Below are 25,186 nucleotides of genomic sequence, written 5' to 3'. Positions count from 1 at the left end.
TAATAGGTTACAAGTGAAAAGGAAGGATAATTTGGATATTTAAAAATAGCAGGGAAGAAAGAGAAGTAAAAAATCAAAAAGCAGGGAAGTATCTGTAAAAAAGTAAAAGGTAGGGAAGTTTTAGTAAATATAGGCCAAGTGTAAGGGAGTGATAGTAAATCCCCCCTTGTTTTAATCCCATTCAATAGTAATCTTCAAAAAAAAAAAAAAAAAAAAAATCAACATCCATATCATCCAACCACTGGGTCTTTTAGGGAAATAATTGGTGGTTCAAATGGTTTCACCTTGGTCAAGTTGCCTAGGCCAATATCTTTTAAACCCTAATTGTTGTTATATATATATATATATATATATATTTATTTATTTTTAATTTTTAATTTTTTATTCTTTTTACAAGAATAGTATAGAATTGAGAAGAACAATGGAAAGCGTGCAGAAAATTCATTACAATTAAGAAGTGATAGAAAAGTTAATTCCCAAAAAAAAGAAGAAGAAAAACAATGGTGATAATATTCAAAAACAGAACAAGAACAAGAAGAAGAAGGTAGGAAGAATGTGAACATGAGAGGATCGCAGCGCAAGAGAGAAGGAGAGAGTAGGAGAGGGAAAAATATATATATATATATATATATAGAGAGAGAGAGAGAGAGAGAGAGAGAGAGAGAGAAGGAAGGGAGAGAGTAGAAGGAAAGTAGAGAAAGAGATAGAGATCGCATTCAAACTAAAAATTGAAAATTTTCGGATTTTATAGCCATGCAGCATGAGTGCTTGCACTTTATATAATAGTATAACATATGTTAGAAACCTTGATTAAAAACATAAAATACAATGGTGGTATATTCAGAAATGGCAAACCTACCTTGCTAATAATAATAAACTAGAAATTGAAAATGTACAAGAAGCACTTACATTGTCATTCAAACAATCTCATCTGATCCAATTTCTTTAATTTCATCATTATTCTCATCGCTCAAGCAGCAGTAGGAAGTTCTGAATAACCACAATCAGGAGCCGCAACTACAAGAGAAGAGTTAGAGTGGACAACAATATTTTCTTGACTTTTAGATTCAAATTTCTCTGGCCATGACCATTCGATTGTGTCCTCTAATAGCTCAAGTTTACAAAAGAACTCGAAGGCTTTTTTCACTCTTTCTTCACCTATTTCAGTTGGATCATCTACATCGATCTCCTTCAGTATGGCCTGTGTGAGACCAGAGAGGAAAAAATATAGCATCTCTGCAAAACACTTTTCTAAGAAATCAAATAAACCCCGTAGTGGGATTCATGCTCCTGCTCTTGTAGTATGAATTTACAAATGATTAGAAATTCAGTTCCAACCAGAGCCTCGTGCTTGCTAGCCAATGACCAACCATCTCTTATTCTCCAAATCCTAACGTATCGTTCTATAATGTCATAGGTATTCCTTATTGGAGATTCTTTACCATAGAATTATATGAATAACCCCATTGATGTTAGAATACAAGAATCATAAAACCAATCATAAAAGATTCTTTACCATAAAATTATATGAATAACCTGAAAATAAATCATTTCAAATGACTCGTTTAAACTCTGCAATAGAGATTCCCTATTACAGGAAGAAGAAGATGGCGATGGCATCAATTCTGCAAGCATTCCTGAAAGGACCAACACTGATAAGGACGAAACTCTGTACTTATAGCCGAAACTAGCTACCTTCCTATCTAAAAATTCTTTCCCAATAGCTTCTAATTTTCTTATGAAGAAGAGGGAACATTTTGATTTAGAAGCAGAAGCAGAAGCAGCAGGACATTTATTAGATATTAATTGGATGAGTTGAGTCGGATAGTCCCTCTTATTTTTATTTCTCCATCTCATCATGTCTTTCATCCCCATTTTAACTATCCATTTTTCGAAAGAGTCACCATCCAGAGATGATAATGCAAAAGAGATCACTGTTTCTGGCATAAAGGATCAGGATATAGGTGAACGAGGAAAGTAGTATTGGATTGGTTTAAGGAAGAACAAATCCAGAGAAAGAGGCCTTTAGTTCATTAAGGGTATTTTGGGGTTTTAACTCGTAAAGAAGAGTTTATGGATTATCAAAAAAAGGTTACTTTAAATCCTTTGTAAGTTGTCCTTTAAAAATATACTTAAGTAACATTTTATATTTATAATATAAAATCCAAATAGAACCCTGAATTGAACCAATTGAACCCTATTGATTCGGCTTGGATTTGTGTATAATGAAACCAGCCGAAAATTGGACCATATCTAATCCATCGAAAATCACACCAAACCTGAACACTAGACCAAAATCGATATAAAACCAATAAAGAAGGCCATTAAAGGATCCCAATATCTTGGTTGTGTTGCTGTAATTGAAAGTGGAAGGATCCAAAATGTATGGGCCAATATATATATATATATATATATATTTTTTTTTAAAACTGGTGTAGGTAGAGATTTTGTGTTGTGTGAGATCAGTTTTCTAAGCTCTTTGATTGGGTCTCATATAGTGAGTATCGTTTTAACAATACGAACACTAGGATAGCCTAGTGGTGGCAGCCGTGAATTGGAGATTGTGTGAATAGACGTATGGTCTCAGGTTCTTAATCTAACTTTGCTTAAGACATCCAAAGTTATTGATGAAATTAATTCTAGCTAGTGTTGGGATTAAGGGTGTGAATTGAAATCGAAACTGTTTTCCAAAATCAAATTAGAGGACGTATGCCAGATACGGATAACTGATACTCCATACCCGATCGGATATTGTTTCTTTTGAATCCATTATAAGTTATAACAGCTCTTCAGGATTGTTGCCCAGCTCATCAAAATTGATCTTCTCCTCAATTCCTGCCACGACTTCCGTAAGGGTGACGAGTTCTAGTCCATCTATGATTTGTGTCTTAAGTGATTCTATTATATTAGAATTAGAGAATCAAATTTGGAAGGTTTTTATAAAACTGAACTACTACTACTGTACGCCAACTTACATGGGATGCCACGTCACCAACGTAATAAACCCTAAACTCACTCTCAAATTAGTTATTAAATAAGCAAAAACATATATAGATAATAGATGGATTTGTTTGAAATTCTATAGAGGTAGTGACTCAATTATAAACCGGGTCTGGCCAGAATATTCTTCTTCTATAGCAAGATGAAGGTTTTACTTTTACAGCTATGGTGCCCCTGTTGTCTTTGAGGTATTAAAGCCCAGCAAAACAAAAGTCCCTCCCCACTCAACTGTTGACTGTGTGGGGTCAACACAAGTAGAAAAACACTTCCAAAGAGTAATGGAATAATAATAATAATCTATACCACAGAGAAAGAGTAGCAGGAAGTTTTTGAAGTGAAAAAACATCTCACCTTACATTAACAAGTATTTGAAATTCATTATTTATATATAATAATAATAGTATTGAGAATCTTGAGAATCTCAAGTTTCTTCTCCAACAAAATATTAAAAACATATCCTACTGTCGAATAATATGAATTGCAAAACAAAGCTTATTCTCATCTAATCTTCTGAAAGACCAAACTTGGATTTTGTCACCTGCTTCTATATTGTTCTTCATCAAGAACCACTTCCATTCTGTGATGAATACGTATATTGCACTGTTGTTCATATACCATTTTGTGAAGTTGAACTCCCATGATTGGATTTGGGGGCCTTCTTCATTTTCCACTCCTCCTCCTGTCACCATCAACAACACTTTTACTGGTATCTTAATTTTTCTGGAAACTTTGGTCCTCTCTTCACTTGTCAGGAACTCCTCCGCGGCCACTCGACTCTCTAATATAGATAAACGAGCATGATGCGTATTCACATCAGTTCTCTCAAGTAATTTCTCTATTACCCACACCACATCTTTACCACCACACTCACCAATTGCATTCATGAGTTCTCCAGGCATCACTGCTGCTGGTACTGGTGCATGTCTGGGTGCAACTGGCCGTGGATTCAGTACTTGTCTGCTAACCTTTTTCTTCACTGTTTTTGGTTTCTTTTTCTGTCTCTTCTTGTCTTCCGGCAGCATTACAGAATCAGCTCCCCTTTTAGGTGCAGAGAACTTGAAAATAATACGAGGCTTGTTGCTCATCTTCATCTGACCCTCAATCTCAACCAACTCATTTTGTTGCTTTTGTATCCATTGTAACAATTCTTCAGGATTGTCTACCAGCTCAGAAAAAAATTTGATCTCCTCCTCATTTCCTGTAGCCACTTTCATGCTCACATTAACAAACTCCATCTTGAATCAACTCTTGAATCTGTGGAAAAAAAAAAATTAATCAACCATCCAACAGTTAGACACCACCACCACAACAGAAAATTCCAAAATAACCCCCAAAAAATTAAAGCATTCAGAGAAGCTAGATTAATAGAAGAAAGAACAATCAATAAATATAACCCCAGTACTAAGCTTGACACAATGACTGTCAAGCTTTATTTAATCCAGAAACAACATAAACCATGAAAGAACCAACACTCACTTAATATTAACACCTATTTTACAGAGAGAGAGAGAGTGATCGAGAGATTAATCATTAATTGTAGATCATTGGGATCCCCTGCTTCTAAATTAAAAATACCTTAAACTAATGGAGAAATAAAGCATTAAAAACTAAAGTAAAGGAGAAGGAAGCAAATAAAAATACCTTGAAGTGTAACTTGATAAGAGACTGGAAAAGGAATACTTCTTAGTTCTTTGTTCTTTGTTCTTCGTTTCTTTCTCTTTGGCCTTCACTGAATATATATATAGAAGGTAAATGGCCAAGTAAACCAAAGTTGATGAGGATAATATCGTCAGCGCCAATCAAGGAATCCCACTTACATGGAAACCTGGGTCCATCTATATCTTCTCCCAACGGCCAACCTATACCGATATGGGTCAAGCCTTGGTAAGATCTAATCGGTTTGGCTTGATGAGAGTCACACCGCCTGATTCAGTCAGGCTTGGGTCATCAAGGTTTAAAAACTCAAGTTTTGGCCGGTTCTGATATGAATTGGAACCAATAGACCGGCAGTCCTACCTGCCGATCCAACCGGGTTCAAAATTTCAAATGTAACAGTAGGGTAAGATGCCGCCACAAGGGAATGTATAGTAAAATGATATCATTTGGCTTGAGAATGCGAATTAAGTATATGGTTCTATATGGATGCAAATAAACATATAGAAAATTTATCTATCCTTTGTAATAACAAAATAAAGGGTACATTTGTCTTTTCAAATGATGTTGTAATTATTTATAAAAATATTAAATGCAATTTCAATCTCGTCTTTGTTAAAACAGATATATCATGTTTTAGTTATGTGGTCTTGCACCTTTTTTTCATGTAGTCTCTCATGCATTTTATACGAAGAGAGGGAGAAATCTCTTGCTTTAAAATGATTATAGGGAGGACCCATTAATAATGCTCAAAATTTTTACTTGATTATGAAGTTTCAATTAAAGAAAGAAAATTAAGATCAAAGTGGAGCTTAATTGAAAAAGAAGAACAAAAATAAAATTGGAGGTAATACTTGTTCAATTTATTTATTTATTCTTCAAGAGAAATTTGTGCAGCCTCAAGTAGGAATGACTTCCATGTGTAGCCATTGCTTATTATGTTATGTGGACAAAAAATGTCACGATTTCGATTATCAGACAGAGATTGTAGAAACGTAATCCTAAAACGATGCAGAAGATAATGGAAAAACAAAACAAACAATACACACGGATTTTAGATATGTCCTCACACGGCCCGCTAACCGGCTAGCGGGACCACCGTCCTGCTTGTCTAGGTGCTGCACCAGTACTCCCTAGATTAAACTGCGATGAAATACAAGACATCATACACTAACAGAGATAATTGTGCAGATCCATTTTTCCCCAAATTCGAGATTAACATCCAATTGAATAAGATTGTTCATTTATGACACTAATCAGATCTTTCACTTATTAGTATTGAATCACTAAAAAAATTCAAACGGGACAAACCTCATTCTCTTGGTCACCTTTGGATCTATTTTCAGAGAAAGCTTTGGAAACCTTAACTAACCTTAAAGAGGACAAGGAACCCTCGACTTTAAGCCGAGGTCTAACACAGGCATTCTAGAGCCATGCCTCCCGAGGGCTGTCCTTCCCTCAGTACATATGGTTTAGCTGATTTTTAGTTATTATATAAAAAATGTTAAGGCTCTGAGCCAACTATAGTCAATTGATTATAAAAATAACGAGGGAAAAGAAGATAATACATGAGTTGCACAAAAAAAAAAAAAAAAAACCATGAGTTCATCATCCCTTAGGTCATCTGGGCCATCTGGCTAGGGATGTAGTCATGTAGGTATCCTCTACTTACCTTTCTCATCAGTGTTTGGACAGTCAAATGGAAGGACAATAAAATAACATCGAAATCCCCAAAAACTGAGAAACTTTAATTTGAGCATTTATTAAACACATGGTTTTAAGTATTGGTATCGGATCATTTATATCGGGCGATCTGTATCAATTTGGCAAGTGTCTACTCTTGATAATTGACTGATATAATATCGGTTGAACGATATAAACTAGGGGTAAAAAATTTACAAAAAATAAATTTTAAGGTAAAATAGGAATATTTCTATCCGATACAGATGGTCCCATATTAATCCATTCTGATTCCGTAATAATTTTGAGGATGACCAATATTTGTTCTCATACCGGGTTTTAAAACTATGCTTGAACAGCATTTACGAAATCAAATATTTTTCCCTTAATTAAGAACGAACGAAACTTGAATAGAAGGGTAAAAGAGTACGATATGTTATCATTAAAAACCGTGTTGGACGTATTAATGAAACAATCGTATAAAGAATCATACTTAACACAGCAACCCACCGTTACAGACAACATACAGATAGGTAAAACTTATAAAATTTGAACCCCTAACCTCTCCCCATTGAAATTACCTTCTCAAACATTTAATATGGGAATTGTTGAGACATTTTAGTTGATTCACCATCCTAATTAATAACGTTAATTGGGGCGTCATGCTCTGTGGCACTCCATGAGTCAAAAAAAGTGGTAAAAAAGAATATATACAAAAGACATCATAGGTGACCTTTTATTTTGGCCAAAAGTTCGTTACGGAATTAGCATACATGAACCCAAGAGGGTTGGCCTCATGGGATGTGTAGCGGTCTCAAAAGAATGTGAAAGAGAATCAAGCATATGCCATTGTAATTGAGTCAAGGATTTAGGGGATGATCGATACCGATCTGATATCAATTCGGATCAGATCAGATTGGTGCGTAGCAGTCTATATTATCCTTGATTTTTATAAAAAATAATATTTTTTTTTTCTATTTTACCCCTGAAATGAATAGGATAATCGATCCGAATTGGTATTGGATCAGGGATCGGTCTCAACCAATACCAATCTGAAATGGCTGATATGACCGATCCTAGATCGATACTTGAAACCATGAATCAAGGACCATTGACACAAGAAAAGCAAACAACGAGTACCATGTGGATGGTGGGTTAGACCCAAAGACAAGAACGTGATATATATTAAGGTTAAGATGATGGTGTTGCTTTTTCGGATACAAAGCTGCAATTGATGGATTCTTCGATCTGATTCTCTCTACTATTTTGAGTAAAAACAGTAGATGATGCTATGATGCTATGTAGTAATTATTCATTATCTGTTGTATGGAAATGGTTCTTTTTACGGGGAGGGGCTGAGATGACCCAATGGGTTCAGTTTATCAACATCTGATCGCACACAACATGGGTTTCAGAATCATGTTTCCTTAATTCCTACTGTTAACCTACTATTGTTAGAATCTTTTTTCTCAGATTGTTAAAGAATATGAGAAAAACTGATACAATTAATAGATGAATCATGGTATGCACTTAATAGAGAGGGAGAAGGAGAGGTAAACGGAACAGGTTCTCGTACGAGAACAACGACCCTTGTCTGTGGATTTAAAATCTATTAAATGAAGAGAGAGAAAATCAGTTCTAAATTCACTGATCAGGGTCGTTCTCGTACATTCTCATACGTGAACCTGATCCGCTCTCAGAGGAGAGATGGTGGAAATAAATGGGTTTCTATTTAGGTAAACCTAAACCCCTCATTATTCTCTACCATTTCAATTACTCTTTGCGTTATGAATTATCACTCCCCTCCCCTGAATTATGGGGAAATATCAAATTCTCCTATGTTTTTTCATAAATATTACTCACCTCCTCCTAAATAGAAAGATTCTATCTAACGTCCCCAGCCGTTTGAAATATTTGTTAAGTCAACCAACACTTTGTGATAATCTCTAAACTACCCTTTACGAGTTAAAACCCCAAAATATCCTTAATGAACTAAAACCGCCTTTTCCCTTGTCTGCGATTTGTTGAAACCCTTTCCCCTTGTATTCGTTTGCAGAAATGGGAGCTTCGATTTGGGAGATTCTCAAAGGCACCACCATTTTTTATCTGGAGACTATTCAGGTTTGGTTTGATTTTGGTCAAGACCAGGTTAGTATCCATTATCCAACTCTATCTATCGATTCTATCCTTCCTCGTCAGTCCTCAGCAAGGATTTAGGGGACGGTATCGGTATCGGTATCAATCTCTACCGATACCGATCTGAAATCAATCCAGATCGGATGGGATTGGTTGGGATCAGTCTATTTTACCCCTGATTTTTATAAAAAAGTACCATATTTTTCCTATTTTACCCCTGAAATGATCGGGATAACTGATCTGGATCGATATTGGACTGGGAATCGGTCTCAACCGATATGGCTGATACGACCGATCTGAGACCGATACTTGAAACCATGGTCCTCAGTACTCGATCAATAGTTCTATACTCCAAATTTAAACCTTGAACTACGGCTCTTTGGCTTCATTGATTGAAATTTGAAACTTCTCTAATGAATCGAAAGCTTGGAATTGAAAAAAAAAAAAAAAAATTACAGAGAAGGGATTCAGCAATTTGAAGCTGGGATTAACGAATGGATGGGTTGAAGATTGAATCAATCAGTGATTCATTCTCACAATCTCATCACTTTTAAGCTTCAAATGCTTTCAAATTTTAATCTTAAATTGGTGAAAATGTTGATTTTACTTTAGTTCATTAAGGATATTTTGGGGCTTTAACTCGTAAGGGGTAGTTTAGGGATTACAAAAAAGTTGGTTGATTTAATAGACATTTCAAATTGCTAGGGACGTTAGATAGAATCTTTCTATTTAGGGGGAGGTGAGTGTTATTTATGAAAAAGCGAAAGGAGAATTTGATATTTCCCCATAGTTCAGGAAAGAGGAGCGATAATTAGCCTCGCCTCCCTCACCTGCCATCCCTCTTTGTTCTCTCTCTACTTCCCAACGTAACTAAAGCTGTTTGTTATCTGTTATGTTCATTTCTTTGCCTCCTCATATAAGTATTCTCAAGTTACTCTTGTGATGCATATATAAAGCTCTAATTCTTAGTTAACGATCGAATGTACTAGTTAAACTAATCTATGTAAACACAATATCTTTTGTTTTCTGGATTTTTTGGTTTTCGATCCCCTGGATTAAGGTATTTTGTTTTCCGACGGTTCAGGAAGGATTCTATCCTTAATTGATTGGATCCTCAAATTTTAACATATGGGTAGTACCTATTCTTGTATTTAGATAATTGTCTTTGAGCCTTGGTTTAGTTCTTATAAAGCTTAAGGCTATCATATGTGGGATTGATTGAAGATCCATTATTTGTGGTAGGTTTTGTTATGTTTGTGTCAAGGTTGGGGTAGGGGCGGGTTCCTAAATTGACAAATACTATCAAAAGTAACAACAGATAATGATTTTTCAAAAATGAAAAATACAATTATTGAGTTTCCAATTAGTGGTACTTCTCTTAAGTTTGAAACTGGTAAAAGTGATCCAATGGATTTACAATTATAATTGATTGAAACCCTAAATGTCTGACATGTCTTAATCCGATTCCACTCATTGATTTGTTGTTTTGTTTGATGAGTGGTTTGATTATTTCAAAGTTTGACAAGTGAAAGTTGAGAAAATGAATTTTGTTCGAGAGCATAGAGTAAGCTAGCCCCTGACTCTATCTCTCTCCTCTCTCCTCTCTCCTCTCTCCTCTTTCCTCTCTCTATAAAATGACATATTTGACCCTTATTATGGGGAGGAGAAAGATAGACTTAGGGAGTGCTAGTGTGGTCTATGTTCCCAGATACTTCAACCCCTTAAAAACTAAACAATCAGGTATTGCCAGGTTGTGTGGCCCTTACATCAACATAAGGGCATGCAACAAAGATGGGATTTTTCATTTCACCGGAGAGGGATTTTCTCATTTTCATGTGGCCAACATTATGGGACATGTCATCCATCCCAAAAGTTAAAAGGACAAGGCTGAATTTTGGGCCTTCTTCTTCTTCTTTTTATTTATTTATTTTTAACCTTTCGAGAAGGGTAAAAAAGCTAACAATATAATAGAATGATAAATAAATAAATAACTAAAAAGAATACAGATCTGACTCTTCTCCAATGTCGCGTTGGGCCAATGTGGCATCCGATAGTTAGGAGGACTAGGACATGCACCTCAACACATGGGCGCGCACTAGAGCACATGACTGGATAGTGTTTTTTTCTCCTGATGAAAGATATACAATCTGCAAAATAGCTACGTGAAACATTGGTAACTAGAGTTATATGCAAAGGAGATAAAAAATAATTAAAGTTTACTTTTCCAACTAGCTAAATAGGAAGTGTTTGAAAGAAAGAAAGAAAGAAAAAAAGAGTTGTAGGGCAAGAAAAGAAGAACAAGTTATTAACAAGTTATACAACTTGTAGGCAAAGAATAATTTTATTTTATTTATAAAGAAAAGAAACTAGCTGGCGTAGGTACACACCTAGACGTAGTAGGGGTGAAAAGATCATGCTACCGTCATAAAAATATGATTTCTCCTTTATTCATTGGTTATTTCCTACCAAAGAAGTATCTGATGGAAAGGGAGATCTTAAAGAACTATAAAAAATTTATGAGGAAAAAAAAAAAAACTTTGTTTCCAAAGGTTGAGATGGATCAAGAAACTCAAATCTGTGTTTTGTAGATACAAAACAAATCCATGGTTGATGGTTACAAGGTATTTTCCCTCAAAATCCAATTCTCATTCCTTTAAATTTTGAATTTTGGCATTATGTGGCCAAGGATGAATTCTGATGAAAACAGAATTTCTAGGTAGGGCTGCTTGCATATCTAATTTTTCTAAACAGAATTTTTAGTAGAAGTGTTGGCAATCTACCTCACCCAAGCCACGGGATGGAGTGGGTAAGGTTAATGCAACCACTCAGATCCTCACCGCATCAATGCAGTGCGGCAGAAAATTTTTTATACACCACAGCCCAGCTGGAAAGTTGGCCTCCCTTCTCAATTTTTCCTATAAAAGAGCGCCCCCTCTTCTTGCTGTCTTGAGCAAAGAGAATTCCCCTTAGACAGCAGCCTCACCCAAACCCATTTCTCCTTACTTCATTACCGAGACCTACTCCCCTACTTTTCAACTTCATCTTTTCTTCCTACCCCATAACTTAGACAGCAACCCCTCCCTCCTCCCTCCCTCTCTCTCTGTCCTTCCCACTCTCTCTCTATCCGAGACCTTACCCACCCTCACAAGTCACAACATCATCCTCCTCTTTCCCTCCCACGCACCCATTGAATCTCTCACCCTCTTCTTCCTTAGACAAGTGGGGTAAGGAAGAAAAAAAAAAAAAAAGGAAAAAATGAGGATGAAAAAAAAAAAAAAAGAGAGAAGAAAAGAAAAGAGGTATTCTTCTCATGACCCTCGCCCTCTTAATTTTAAGTTGGAATGGGTGGACTCGGCAATGTGGTAAGGAAAACAGAACTTGTGATTTACAGAGTTTTTCTTTCATTTCTAATGCTCTTTCTTTATTGGAATTTGGTTGCAGCTCTGTAGCATTGGTTGGATTGAATATCTCCTCTTGAGGAGCAATCCTGAATTCATCTCCCAGAAATCTCTTTCCATTTTTGGAGAAAACCCAGAATTGTTCTGGTAAGAAAAAAAGATGCAAACATGTGGCTCCATTTGCTTGCAAGGGGAATTTAAAGGGAATGAAGTGAAATTTTTATACTTAAAAAATGAATGTTTATAATCATTACCCTGATTCAATGTGATTCTATAAACTACTTGAATTTTTGAATCATATTTGATAATGATACATTTTACATGTAATTTTTATTTTACATATTATAAAAAGGGTTTTGGATGTAAAGTAAAATGAAATTTTATAACCAAATATGAAATTATTTGAAGTAATGATTACATATATATTTATTTTAAGTATGAAAATTTCACTTCCCCTCCCTTTAATTCCCCCTTGCAACCAAACATAGACTGCGGTTTACATAGTTTTCTTCCATTTCTAATGCATTTTTTCTTGATGGGAATGGGAATTTGGTTGCAGCTCTGCTTTGAATGATCATATTTCAGCTGTGAAGATGACGGCTTGTGAAATTCTTGAATTGCTGGCTGAAGGATTGGGGATTGAACAGAGAATTGTGTTCAGCAAGCTCCTGAAGAACGAAGAAAGAGACTCTGTTCAGGATCAACCATTACCCACCATGTCCTGATGTTCAAGCTCTGGGTCGTTCCAATATGATTGGATTTGGAGGGCACACAGACCCACAGATAATCTCAGTTCTACACTCAAATAACACTTCAGGCCTGGAAATCTCTCCCAGAGATCGGACTTGGGTCTCTGTTCCACCTGACCAGAACTCCTTCGTCAATTTTGGTTATTCCCTGCAGGTACTGAGATTCTAATTCTAAATGTGCAGTGGCTTTCTCCATCATCCCTTTTCCCAATTTCAGTAACTGATTCAGCTTATTAACTTTGTGAATTAAAATTCTTTTCCTTTCTTTGGAGAAGGGGTGGGGTTAAAAGGGAACAGAGCAGATAACTGGAGTAACTCTTCCAAACATCCAATACAACCACCACTAGGTCCACCACCACCCCACTAGCTTCATCAATTCAACTAAGCAAACTTTATTGATGGGTTCCCTTCAATTTTTTGTTTTTGAATTTCTTTAATGGTATTTGGAACATCTTTAATGGGCTGTTTCGCAATGATTTTTTGAAATTTATTTAATGGGACCCTTTTCCCTACTTTAGTAGATTTTCTTCTCACTTTTCAACATGAACTGAAACCGTCTCTTTTATGTTGTGATCTTGCAGGTTATGACTAATGGAAGGTTTAAGAGCGTGGAGCATAGGGTTTTGGCAAATGGTTCAAAGTCTAGGGTTTCATTGATCTCCTTTGGTGGGCCACCCTTGGATCAGAAGATAACACCATTACTATCCCTCATGGAAGAAGGAGAAAAGAGCTCGTACAAAGAGTTCACTTGGTGTGAATAGAAGAAGTCAGCTTACAAGTTGAAGTTGGCTGATAATATAGGCTTCAAAAAAATGAAGGCAGCAACTACTGATGGACTCCAAAAATAGGCTTCAGCGCTTTTAAAAAAATGAAGGCAGCAGCTATTGATGGATTCTAGCTTTGGGAAGTGATGGAAGAAGAGATTGGAGTGAAGATGATGGAAAGCCCATAGCTTCAATTAATTTGCAATGAATAATTTATTGATGAGAATAATAACAAATTTATTTACAATTTCACTACGTTAAATCTCCAATAGTATCATTTTCTTTCACTGTGTATTCGTGTCCAACATCACCCGGACTTGGACATGATGACAATCGACCAAGCCAACAAATTATACTCAATTTGGTCTTCTCATAAATTGAAGGATATTCCATCAAATGATTTACACTTGCAAAATAATCCGATAATACCCTTGTTGCATCAACACCACATTGACCTGATACAACAACAATATTTAAAAAAGAGGATTCTCTAAGCAAGCGGCATAGAAGAAAACACTAATAAAGTGGGGCAAAACAATATCATATATTTTTCTACTAAAAATAAAAATCATATATCGGAGGGCCGTGAGGTCATTTCATCTAAAGAGGAGAGAGACACACAAATGTGCTGGCATATTGTGCCCAAGTGGCTCACAATCTTTTCCTAACATTAGGATCCTACAAAGGCAGTGTAAGAAGGGATTTACACATTATACTAATGAGTGCTGAAAAATGGTATAATCCACATAAGATCACATGGTCAGAATAAGAGACTGAATGTCAACGTGGGTTTGATTAGCGTAGAAAATTATCCATTAAATCAATGGTACAAAATCTGTATTGATTTAATCATTGTACATTGATTCAGGTGATTCCATTGGGATGGTCGGAAGGGGAGTGCAGAGGTATAGCAGGATGGTTTCCATCAGCATATGTTGAGAAACGCTAAGGGCTTCCGACAATAAGGTGGCTGCTCAAGTTTTCTAGTTCTTATATTGTGTAGTGTTCATTTTTTTTTTTTTTTTTTTTTGAATGGATAAGCTATTGGTCCCTATGATAGTTTCTAATAGATGGTGCTTGAAATATTTGTATCTATGTGTGTTTTTACCTTACAAAGGTTATCTTTTGTTGAGACAAATCAAGTTCATCTATGAGAATATTTTCATATTCTCTTGATCCGTAGATTTAAAGTCTATTAAATGAAGAGAGAGAAAATAGATTCTAAAACCACATATGAGGAGCGTCCCCTCTATTAATGGAAAATTCTTATATTAATTGGAAAATTGTGTTTGTTGGACCTAGGTCAAACATTACTAGGTCCTTTTCTTTCATCATTTTATTTCAATTTTCACGGGACCTGCTGATTCACATGGCTACTATAGACTCATTAATCAAATATTTGGCCAGTTCCACTCGCCACTTTTTAAGTTCTTTCCCAAAAAAAAACTCAGTCTTTTAAGTCTTTCTTTCGTCCGTTTGATAATGTTTCTGCCATTTCTGTTTCAAGAAACGACAGAAACATAAATTTCCGTTTCAAGAAACAGAAACGGAATCGAAGGTGTTTGATAAGTCATGTTTCTGGAAGTCTATAGTAAACAGCGAAAGAATGGCTACGGGTCGTTTTCAGAAACGGTGAAACAAATTCTACTTGTTTCGCCTGGGTCGTCTCTTAAATCATAAATAGGTAGAAATTTAAATTTCTATTTCTGAAAACAAGTGAAACGAAACAGTTTTATCAAACGTTTTTTTTTTCCGTTTACAAAAATGGCAGAAACACTTTTCTTGAAATGTTATCAAACGGGCCGCTACATTACACGGCACCCATGAAATTGCATTTTTACTTCTTGAAAAATGAGCGGAGAATCCTTTGGTCATTTTGTTTGGAACATGGATTTAGTTCTCGGGACTGGTCTCTGTCGATACCGATCCTAATCATATTGGTAGTGGAGAGGATTGATGTGTATCGGTCATTTTTACCCCTTATTATTATTATTATTATTATTATTTAACTGTTTTACCCTTGAAAAGATATGGGTAATTGATCTGGATCAGTCAAAGATCGGGGATCGGTCTCAGGCGATATCGATACTCAAAACCATGGTTTGGAATGGATTCCTATATATGACTTTATGGGATCCGGCTCCTCTCCTGAGCACCAATCACCCAAGTCTTGCCCATTGCTACCTGGGCGAGCACCACGTGTCCAGGAGAAGATCCAATAATTTTTTATGTCTCGCTTTTTGTGCCTCTATCAGTGCCTCGTTTTCCGTGCCTATTTTGAAGGCTTTGAATTTTCATTTGAGCACATGACGCTTGCCCAAGTAACTATGGGCCAACCTGCCTGATGAGGGTTATGGAGAAGAGCCGAATCCGGCTATGTGCTTTAGGGAGTTGTCAACAGATCTCCAATGATTGTATGGTTGTGTTGTTTGTTGTCTTTTATATTTGCCTCCATGGCATGCGCTCGTTTTGCTTCAATCAGGAGAAGGGCATTGTCACTTCCATCTGTTTGTGTTCTCTTTCTTTCATATTTTGGCTGGAATCAAGCAGGAAACATTAATCTTTGATTGGCTTAAAAACTGCAACAAGATTGGATTCCAATGAGCTATAATCCAATACACAACAAAACTTAAGACCCACTGTCACACATGTGGGATTTCTGAATTGAAGAGCCATAGTGGTAAGTTTTGTGACTGTATGTGTCAAAGTGGGGTTAGGGGTACCTTAATTGGAAAATATTATCAAAAGTTATAAGAGTTGATTTTTCAAAAATGGAAAAGGAAATTATTAAGCTTTCAATAATTGATACAAACTTACTTTTGAAACTAAGTGATTCAATGTATTTACAATTATAACTGACTCCCTAAAAGTCTGACAAGTTTTGATTTGATTCCATTCGATTCGATTCATGAATTTATTGCTTTGCTTGAGGAATAGTTTAACCATTTCAATGTTTGACAATTAAAAAGTTGGCTAAGCCACCAAATTTCTCTAATTGAGTCTGAATGGGTATGCCACCAAATTATTTTTCCTGGTTTGGGAAGGACCTTGACTGCCATAGCCTGCCTGCTGTTATGACTCTTTAGCTACAATCCTACTTTGGGGAAAATAAAAGCATTTTCATTCCAAATAAAAATTTATGAACCTTTCAGTATCCTAAAATGGAAATTTGTGACCCTTTCATTAGTCTCACTGTGGGGAAAATAAATAGCAACCTCATCCTAAAATGGAAATTTGTGATCCATTCATTATAATCTCACTGTTGGGAAAATAGATAGCAACGTCATCCCAAAAATGGAAATTTGTGATCCCTTCATTTTTTTTTTGGGGTGCAAATACCTTTTATTCAACAAAGACAAGTGAACACGCCAAAACAAGATCCCAGAGCTCTCTAGAGTGAGAAGGGATCCAAAAACCCTCATCAAGGTAAGAAAGAGTCCATTTAGCAACAGCATGAGCAGAACCATTACAAGACCCTCGAGTAACCTGCATGTCTGGACGAAGAGAAAACTAAAACAGCTTCGCCAACCAAAAGTGGCGCAAGAGCTAGGTGAGCTGAGACAACAAAACAAGGCCTCAAAGAGAGATAAAAAACAATACATCCTAATCCCATAGCTTTTGGGTCAGATGACAAAGCTGGATCAGAAAAGATGGCAATGCAGTCAGAAAGAGGTGGGGGAGGGGCATAGGGAGAGCCAAGCTAACCTGCTTCGGCTCTCAAAGAGTGGGACTGCAGTGATCCCTTCACTACGGTCTCACTGTGGGGGAAAAAAAATAGCAACTTCATCCTAAAAATGAAAAATTGTGACCCTTTCGCTACAGTCCCATTGCGGGAAAGATAATAAAGATCATCCTAAGAAAGTGAGAGAGGAAATTAAAGATCTTGATCCCCAAAATGGAAAATTGTCACATTGCGGGAAAAATAAAGAGCATCCTAAGAAATATTGAAATCCATTGGATCAAAATGTTGAAGAAGGTTCCCAAACTGCTATTTGATATAGTGCCTTCCATGTGTGATTGACACTCAGATTTCTACAATACTGATTTGATGTCATTCTTTGCCTCCAAAACCATATTCTCTTTTAATTGGAAAACTAAATATGACTATGAGTCAATTTTTCTTTTATCAAATTCTTTTATCAGAATCAGAGACCTGTGACATGGATACCCCGAATCACGGTCTGATTACCTTTAAATACTTTGTACGACTATTTATTTCTTTTATTTGTTTCTAAATTTTGTGAATCCCATTTGTCAATTAGATATAGATAGGTCTCTTAGGAGGATGATAGAAGTAAGGGAGAGGGTTCCACTGCCTGATTGCAGTTTTGGATGAATGGAGAAATCCTTTTTTGAATATGATTATAAGGGTTTTTTCTTTAGAATGTAATTTTTTCTATTTTGGAGGTTTTACTTTTGGGTTTTGTTAGTGTTAGTGTGATTTGTATCTCATGAGTTGGGGTAAGGCGGGTTATGTCCCCTTTGTTTCTTTATTATTTTGTTTCTCTTATTTAATAAAATTTTAAGGACTTCCTGGTGTCCAGATAATATTTGGGTTAAAAAAATAATAAAATAAAATAAATATGATTTATAAAGGTAGGTCATTTGAAATATTTCACTCCACATGAGAAAACAGATCACCTAATCGTATGTGCCCAGATAATATTTGGGTTAAAAAAATAATAAAATAAAATAAATATGATTTATAAAGGTGGGTCATTTGAAATATTTCACTTCACATGAGAAAACAGATCACCTAATCGTATGAGTCAACATCTAACATTTGTCTTTTTTTTTTTTCTAATACACCATTTTTTATCCTTGTAATGATAAAAGTAAGACTGATGTTAGATGTTGACTCATACAATTAAGTGATCGTACAAGTAATGGATCCTATCTCCTCACATGAACAGTGATATGTGAGGGGAGGGGGGAGACAAGGGTAAGGGGCATGCACAGATGGCTATTTGGGTTGTAGTAATCCTTTTCTACTGAAACTTATCACATTAATAATGATGTAGTGAGAGTCTCAGCTTCAATACTAGACTACCAAAATGAAGCTTGGATATCATCACTTTCATTGTATAGGTTCGGGACTCTCAAATGCCCACATTTTCATGTGAATTTATGCCTAATTATTTCTGAAAACCATTTTAGATGGTCGGAAGCATCCTTCTTCATTTACTTCCTCTGCGTCCGCAACCGCATCTTCATCGTCTGCTGCCGCTGCCCCTCCTCCTCTTCCTTCTCCTGTAGCGGTAGAAGCAGGGGCTCGGCCTGTAGTACTAATGGCCTCTCAGGAGAACGGGATCCGACTGGTCCACACCTTGATGGCCTGGGCAGAAGCCGTTCAACAGCATAACTTCAAGCTCGTAGAGGCACTGGTCCAACAGATAGCCATCCCAGAGGCCTTCGCCGGACGTCAACCGAATTACCGAGTCCACCCATTCCAAATAACCCTTTCTTTTCTTCCTCTTTTTTTTTTTTTCTTATTATTTTTTCTTCCTTGCCTCACATGTCTAAGGAGGAAGAGGGTGCCGAGCCAAACACTAGTTTTCTTCCATGAATCCCTGATTTCAGCAGCGTACCTTCCCCATGGCCTCTTCCGAACTCCCCTGTAGTGCCCATCGTGAGATGAAGCCATTGATGAGCACAGATGAGAAACAACTACGACTGTTTCTACTATGGAAGTAAAAAGTAACAAGAGAGAGGTGGTAGAAGCCTAAGAAGGAAGAGAAGAGAAAGAGGACCCAAGGAGGCTCCCGTAATCGTCGGCTGGGCGGCACTTCTTCTCTCCATCATCTCCTTCTCCACTCTATTTAAATAGTAGTAAAAGGTGTTCGTGGGTTGGAGGGGAAGTGTGGGACCCACCGACTACCCCACCTACTCCGGTAGGTCACTTAGTAGGTGCTGCTTCCTCTTCCTTCTAGGGCGTGGGCGTGGGCGTGGGCGTGGGCGTGGGCGTGGTGGCGCAGCCGCCGCCTGATAGGATGTGTCAGCCTGGGAAGTGAAGGTCATGTGGGACTCCGGTCATTGAAAAAAGCGAAAGAATAGAAAAAAAACGTGTGGTACACTGTACACAGGCGCGAAGTGGTTCCAGGTCAAATATGAGAAACTTGTTAGGCCAATAAATTTTAATTTTGGCAACTTGAAGTTTTGTTTACTCAAAGCCATAATTTTTGAGATATGATTCATTACTCGGAAGATCACCTGGTCATACGAGTCAGTTTTAATACTTTATCAATTTCTGCTATTACAAAAATAAAAAGGAATATATTTGAAAATAAAAGGGACAAGTATTGGATATTGATTCGTACGACTAAGTAAGCTACGAGCAGTTGATCCATTTTCTAATTTTTCCCCAAGAATTGACTAAACTCAGTATTTTGCTTTCATCAGTCCTAAACTATGTCACATCGGTTTTAATGCAAGGGTGTGCTAGAGGAAAAAATATCAAGGATTAGAGTAGCTAGACTCAAAAAAACACATAAAGCAGTACTCAAAGGAAAAGGGGCCGGTGACATTATACTACACGTAGAGTTTCAATTACGACACAAATAATTGCACGGCTACGTAAGTTTTTGTGTGAAGTGGAAATTATATATAGCAACGAGACTAGCTGTTGCTATTTGACGCGTTGGTGGTATGAGGCAAAAACATCTTCTACAGTGAATGTGTTGATACAATGAGCATCGAATGGCCGAGAGAACCTTAATGCGTGTGCCCTGATATTCTCAATCATCCAATGCACACCACACCACTATACTCACAGTAAAAAATGAGGAGTTGAGCTGGTGTGAAAGATAATTAGAGATGAAAGAGAGAGAGATTCCACTCAGTTGCATGTCGCTATCATGTTTCCTTAATTCCATGTATTAACCTTTTTATGTCAGATTTCGTGTTTCATGGATTCTTTAGGGTTTTTTAACAGGTCCCTCAAAATGGAGTGTGGTAGGTATCCTCTAATCCTACCATAAAAAAAAAAAAAAAAAAAGTATCCCTAATTATTTTGAGAGAGAGATATGTAAATTTTTTTTTTTTTTTTGATAAAAGTGTGTCAGTTCTCTTTCCCAGATAATCACTTTTCTGCCATTAATTAGCAGGTTGAGTAGTGCTTATGTAATTATCTTTAGCTAATTAGATCAGCAATCACTTTTTAAAACGATGCTCAATACTTTCAATGGGAGATTACAAGAAGCCTATTGACGAATTTGAGTTTTGATACCCTTTGATTCCATCAACATCATAAATGTCTTTAATTAGTCTCTATAGTTTATCTTCATGGAATTAATCTAAAATTTCAAATGCCCATTGTTAATTGAAATTAAAAGTACCTCCACCACACCTTCACCTTGGCATTCACAAAGAAATATATTTTGAGCTTAATGAATCAGTAATTAACCGTATATCTTATCAAAAAAATATAAGGAAATTAGAGAGAAATATTTATGTTTTCCTTAATTTTCACTTTTATTGAAAAAACTAGATTGTCCAAGAAAAATATATAGGAGAACCCTATATAGAGTTTCCATATGGTTGAGAAATTACCATGTCATTCCTTACAAGTAGTAAGAAAAAGTGAATGTAGGATATTTATGTACCTATTTGTTTTTGTACTAGGGGCATTCTTCAAGTCCATCATTTCATCAGTAATTCTCACTCCTCCCCACACCCAGTACTCTTTTAGTTTCTTTACATTACATGATACCCTTAGACTCTGTCCATTTCTAAAGAAAATATAGATCATAATTACGTGAAAGATGGAATAATATAATATGCCTTCCCTATTTTAGAAAAAGCTAATTCTTCAACAGACCAAACGAAAAAAATGGAAAAGCATAAAGTTCAAGCATAAAGTTCATCTCTCTCTCTCTCTCTCTCTCTCTCTCTCTCTAAGAGCATAAGTGGACTTCTACCAAAAAATAAAAAATAAAAGAGCATAAGTGGACCACAAGATGTCACTGTCTGCACCTATGCATGCAAATGCATATTTCCTAGCGTAACAAAGATTCTCATGTGGAGTAGTTTACTCTCTCTCTCTCTCTCTCTCTCTCTCTCGTGTGTTGAATTCGACAAATAAAGGGGATGAATGTCTATCTGAATTTGAAAAAGTAGATGAATCTTGCTCTGATTTGTGTTTGGAGCACTTTTATTCAGGTGGACCATGGTTTTAAGTTTCGATATCGCATCGATCCTATTGGCTTTATCATATTGGTATCAACTGAGATTGATTCTTCATTCTTGATCGATCTAGATCTAATAGCCATATTGTTTCAAAGGTAAAACAGTAAAAAATAATTTTTCTGAGTGCAAAAGTGACTCATACCTACCGATCCTCTCCAATACCAATCTGAATCGGATTGATATCGGCAAAGACCAATACCAGTACCAATAACTAAACCCATGGGTGGACCATCTATTTATAATAATTAGCTCAGTGTAATTACTCTCTAACTCTTGTTCTCCTATCAATTTTTTCTAGAATTGCAGCGTTGACAAGTAGTGCAACAAAAGTAGGGTTTTCTTCAAAAGGGAAGCTGATTTGGAAAACTCACATATGAGCCCATCTCATTCACATTTATGCAAAGGATTTTGTTGGACAAGTATATACCGCAGTAAAAATAGGATTTTCTTCCAAAGGAAAGCTGATTTTGAGAACTCCCATGCGAGTTCATGTCATTCACATTATAGAACTTCTTTCTTCCTTTCTTTTTGGTCCACATCTGATCAGATGTTTGGACCACTTAATTTTATTCAGGTGGATATATATAGATGGGTACATGCATGACAAATTCTGACTTCCACTACTAGTGGGCCTGCTTGAATTGCAGGGTAGGATCACTCTCTCTCCACCCAAAATGTAATCATTTAAAACGAGTTCCTTGTGCAACAAGTGAGTTGCAGAGGGTGGGTGACCCGTCTATGATGGTGCATTCCGGACATAATGACCTAGTTTTCTCTGAAGTACCATATTGAAAGAAGCCTCATCAGCAAGGCCATCCATGTAGAACTTTGGCAATATAGAGGTATAGGGACCATCAACCCATGCAACCAAAAAGCAGTGGGTCGAAAGGAAGGAACGTAAAACCATTATGGAACCACCCCAATGCCTACTTTGGAAAATTCTGCCTTCTCTTGTTGGCAATGTCAGGACGGATAATCAAGTGTTTGGCAACCAGATGTCAAATAGAAATCCGTAGGTCTGTTGGATCAAGGTTCCAACACCTAGGATTGGTAGCGTTTGGGATTTTTTTTTTAATTAATTTTTTAATTATTTTATCCTTATATCTTACCGGTGGATTGATCAAGCACTGAGATCGGTCTTAATCGATACCAATCTAATTGTGGCAATCTAAACCAATCCAATCTGATTTTTGAAACTATGATCATAGTATTAGTAGACTATTTACATTTTCATGCCATTTAATATTACATTTAAATCCTTTTTTTTTTTTTTTTTTATGACAAAAATGTCAAGAAAAAAAAAAAAAAAAGGTTAGTCTGATCAATTTACAGCCCAACCTGACCCTAGCGAAATTTGAATCAATCACAGCCAAGCCAATCTAGCCTATCCTGATCAAGGTCAATCAAGATCATTACAATCTAGACCTAGATGTTGTAAGCGATCAACAATTGCTTCTAATATTTAATTATCTATATACGTAATTGTAGTAACGGATAACGATATAGTTTGAATAAAAAATTCTGACCATTCATTTACGAAACATATTTGGTTGCTACACCGGTTGTAGTCAAATAGTTGCAACTTTTATTTGCTGTCAAAGAAATTAAATAATTCACTTCCCTAAATACCCTCCTTTTTTTTGTATTTTGCAAAATATATGCCCTTTCAAATTTCATTTCTTTGAATACGAACAGGGGTGTAGTTACTTGGCTGAAAGCTGAACAACAGCCAAATTTCGTTCTCCATTTACATTTTTTTACGATAAATGGCCCATATTTTTTTCCCAGTGAGAATTTTTGGCCAAGTACATACCATGGTATATAACCCATCTGCGTGCCAATGTCCCTCTTTACCAGAATTAGTTGGCATTGGTGTTAGTATGTGATTGGTGCTTTTCATAAACCCTAAATATTTCCTATCCCCTTAAGCAAAGTACAATTTTCATTTGACATATGAATTGGCTCCAAAACATATTTAGATTTTGTCATTCCATCATGAGGAAGGTTTGGTTGGCTTCCTTGATATATATTTCATATCAAATTTGTACACAATCGAAGACAGTTTATTAATTGTAGCATGGACCCTGGCTTCATGATCAAAGCAATGTGTAGGATTTCAAGATTTTTCATCAATTTTTTCCGTGGAAGTTAAATCGCTAAGGAGTTTCAACTATCTAGCTCTATGCGTTTGGTAAGGTCTGTTGTTTTTTCATATAAAATAATATAATTTTTCTTATACTGTTCGATGGATGGATGTATCAAAATTAATATTGTTGGATGTTCTTAGGTGTTAGGTCAATCTTTGAAATTCTGAATCTAGGGGTATTTTTAGGAATCATCTTGGCTAACCCTTACATTACGTTTCCTCCTTCGAAGATGTTACATCTGATTTTCGGATTTGTCTAGGATCTGGGTGGAGTGTGATTCTTATTTGGTATTATGGTATATCCAAAGAGAATCTATTCCATGGTGCTTCCGTCAACAATGGTTATTTTATAAGGGCTGCTATCTAGAAAGGATCTCTTGGGAGGTAACTCACTACTTTAGGGAGGTCAATTCAGCGGCGGATATACTTGCAAAACATGCTTTTGTGTCAAGAATTAATATCTACCATTTGGGAGTTACCTCTATGGTTTGCTATTGCTGAAATAAATTGGAAGACATTAGCAAAGCCTTGTTAGATTCACATGATGTGTAATTCAGGATTAGTTTTTCTATTTGCTTATCTGTGTCCTATGCATTAAAAAAAAAAAAATCAATACACAATTAAAATTATGAAGTGCAACACAATACTAGATGTTCAGGACGCCTAAACATAAGAATCAATGACCCAAATTTCAGTATTCTAAATAAAATGATAAGATGGTAGCCCTAGGTTATATTATATAAATCAGGGTCGGGTTAGTTCGAGTTGGGCTAGTGGTGTTTCAACTAGCTTTCTTATTCTGATGTTTACAAATCCTCTAAATTAAACCTCTGGACCACCAGATTTTTTGATCAAGCTAGTGAAAACACCACGACATGGGAGATAGATGAAAATACATTAGAATTTTCGATTTTTAATATTAATCAAATAAAAAGATTGCAGAAGAAACACCCTCAACTGCGATATATTCATATAGGTTTAATACAAATTGAAGTCGTACCAATCATTACCACCCTATTTGATAAAAGATTTATAAAAAATCCTGTAAAAGCTCTCATAGGAAGAATGGAATCTAATATGGTACATGGCCATATTTGGTTCAAAATCAAACCAAACTATTTTGTCTCTATTACAGACCCTGCAGTTTGTGATTCAATAGTTCTGAAGATTAAAACCCAAAATTTAGAAATGAGATATGAAAGTCATAATCTTGCGGTCTCATGGAAATATCTTCATAAACTTACTAACATGACTTATTCAAAGCTACAACCAGCTGATAAAAGAATAGTTGAGATCTTTGAACCTCGTGCCTATGAAACAGAGTTAGAACCTAGGCTCTTAAATTGGCATGACTTAAAGATCCCAGAAAACTGGCTTTTGATAGACATCCTACCAAAACCTCAAGCACTGCCAAGAATTCCCCAAACCTTTGATATCTTGGCTTCTGGAGATACTCTATATCTCAAAAGAAGATTT

At 36.1% G+C, this 25,186-nt stretch overlaps 1 protein-coding gene and 1 pseudogene across 1 annotated transcript; one reads left to right on the top strand and one right to left on the bottom strand.

The window, feature by feature from the left end:
* Positions 1-3,308: 3,308 nt before the first annotated feature.
* LOC122058752 lies at positions 3,309-4,697 on the bottom strand. The gene is made up of 2 exons (XM_042621427.1): positions 4,642-4,697; positions 3,309-4,254 (listed from the first exon to the last, which is right to left on the bottom strand). The coding sequence occupies exon 2, from the start codon at positions 4,233-4,235 to the stop codon at positions 3,459-3,461; it is 777 nt and encodes a 258-aa protein (XP_042477361.1). The 5' UTR covers positions 4,236-4,254; positions 4,642-4,697; the 3' UTR covers positions 3,309-3,458.
* Positions 4,698-11,259: 6,562 nt separating this feature from the next.
* LOC122060036 lies at positions 11,260-13,635 on the top strand (annotated as a pseudogene).
* Positions 13,636-25,186: the final 11,551 nt, after the last annotated feature.

Source organism: Macadamia integrifolia, chromosome 13 (genome assembly GCF_013358625.1).
Source record: "Macadamia integrifolia cultivar HAES 741 chromosome 13, SCU_Mint_v3, whole genome shotgun sequence".
Taxonomy (NCBI): Eukaryota; Viridiplantae; Streptophyta; class Magnoliopsida; order Proteales; family Proteaceae; genus Macadamia; species Macadamia integrifolia.
Note: the sequence above shows the minus strand (reverse complement) of the source record. Positions and strands in the feature narration are given on the sequence as shown.

Coding starts and splice junctions, on each gene's coding strand:
- LOC122058752 (XM_042621427.1), bottom strand. CDS start 4,235: ATGGAGTTTGTTAATGTGAGCATGAAAGTGGCTACAGGAAATGAGGAG.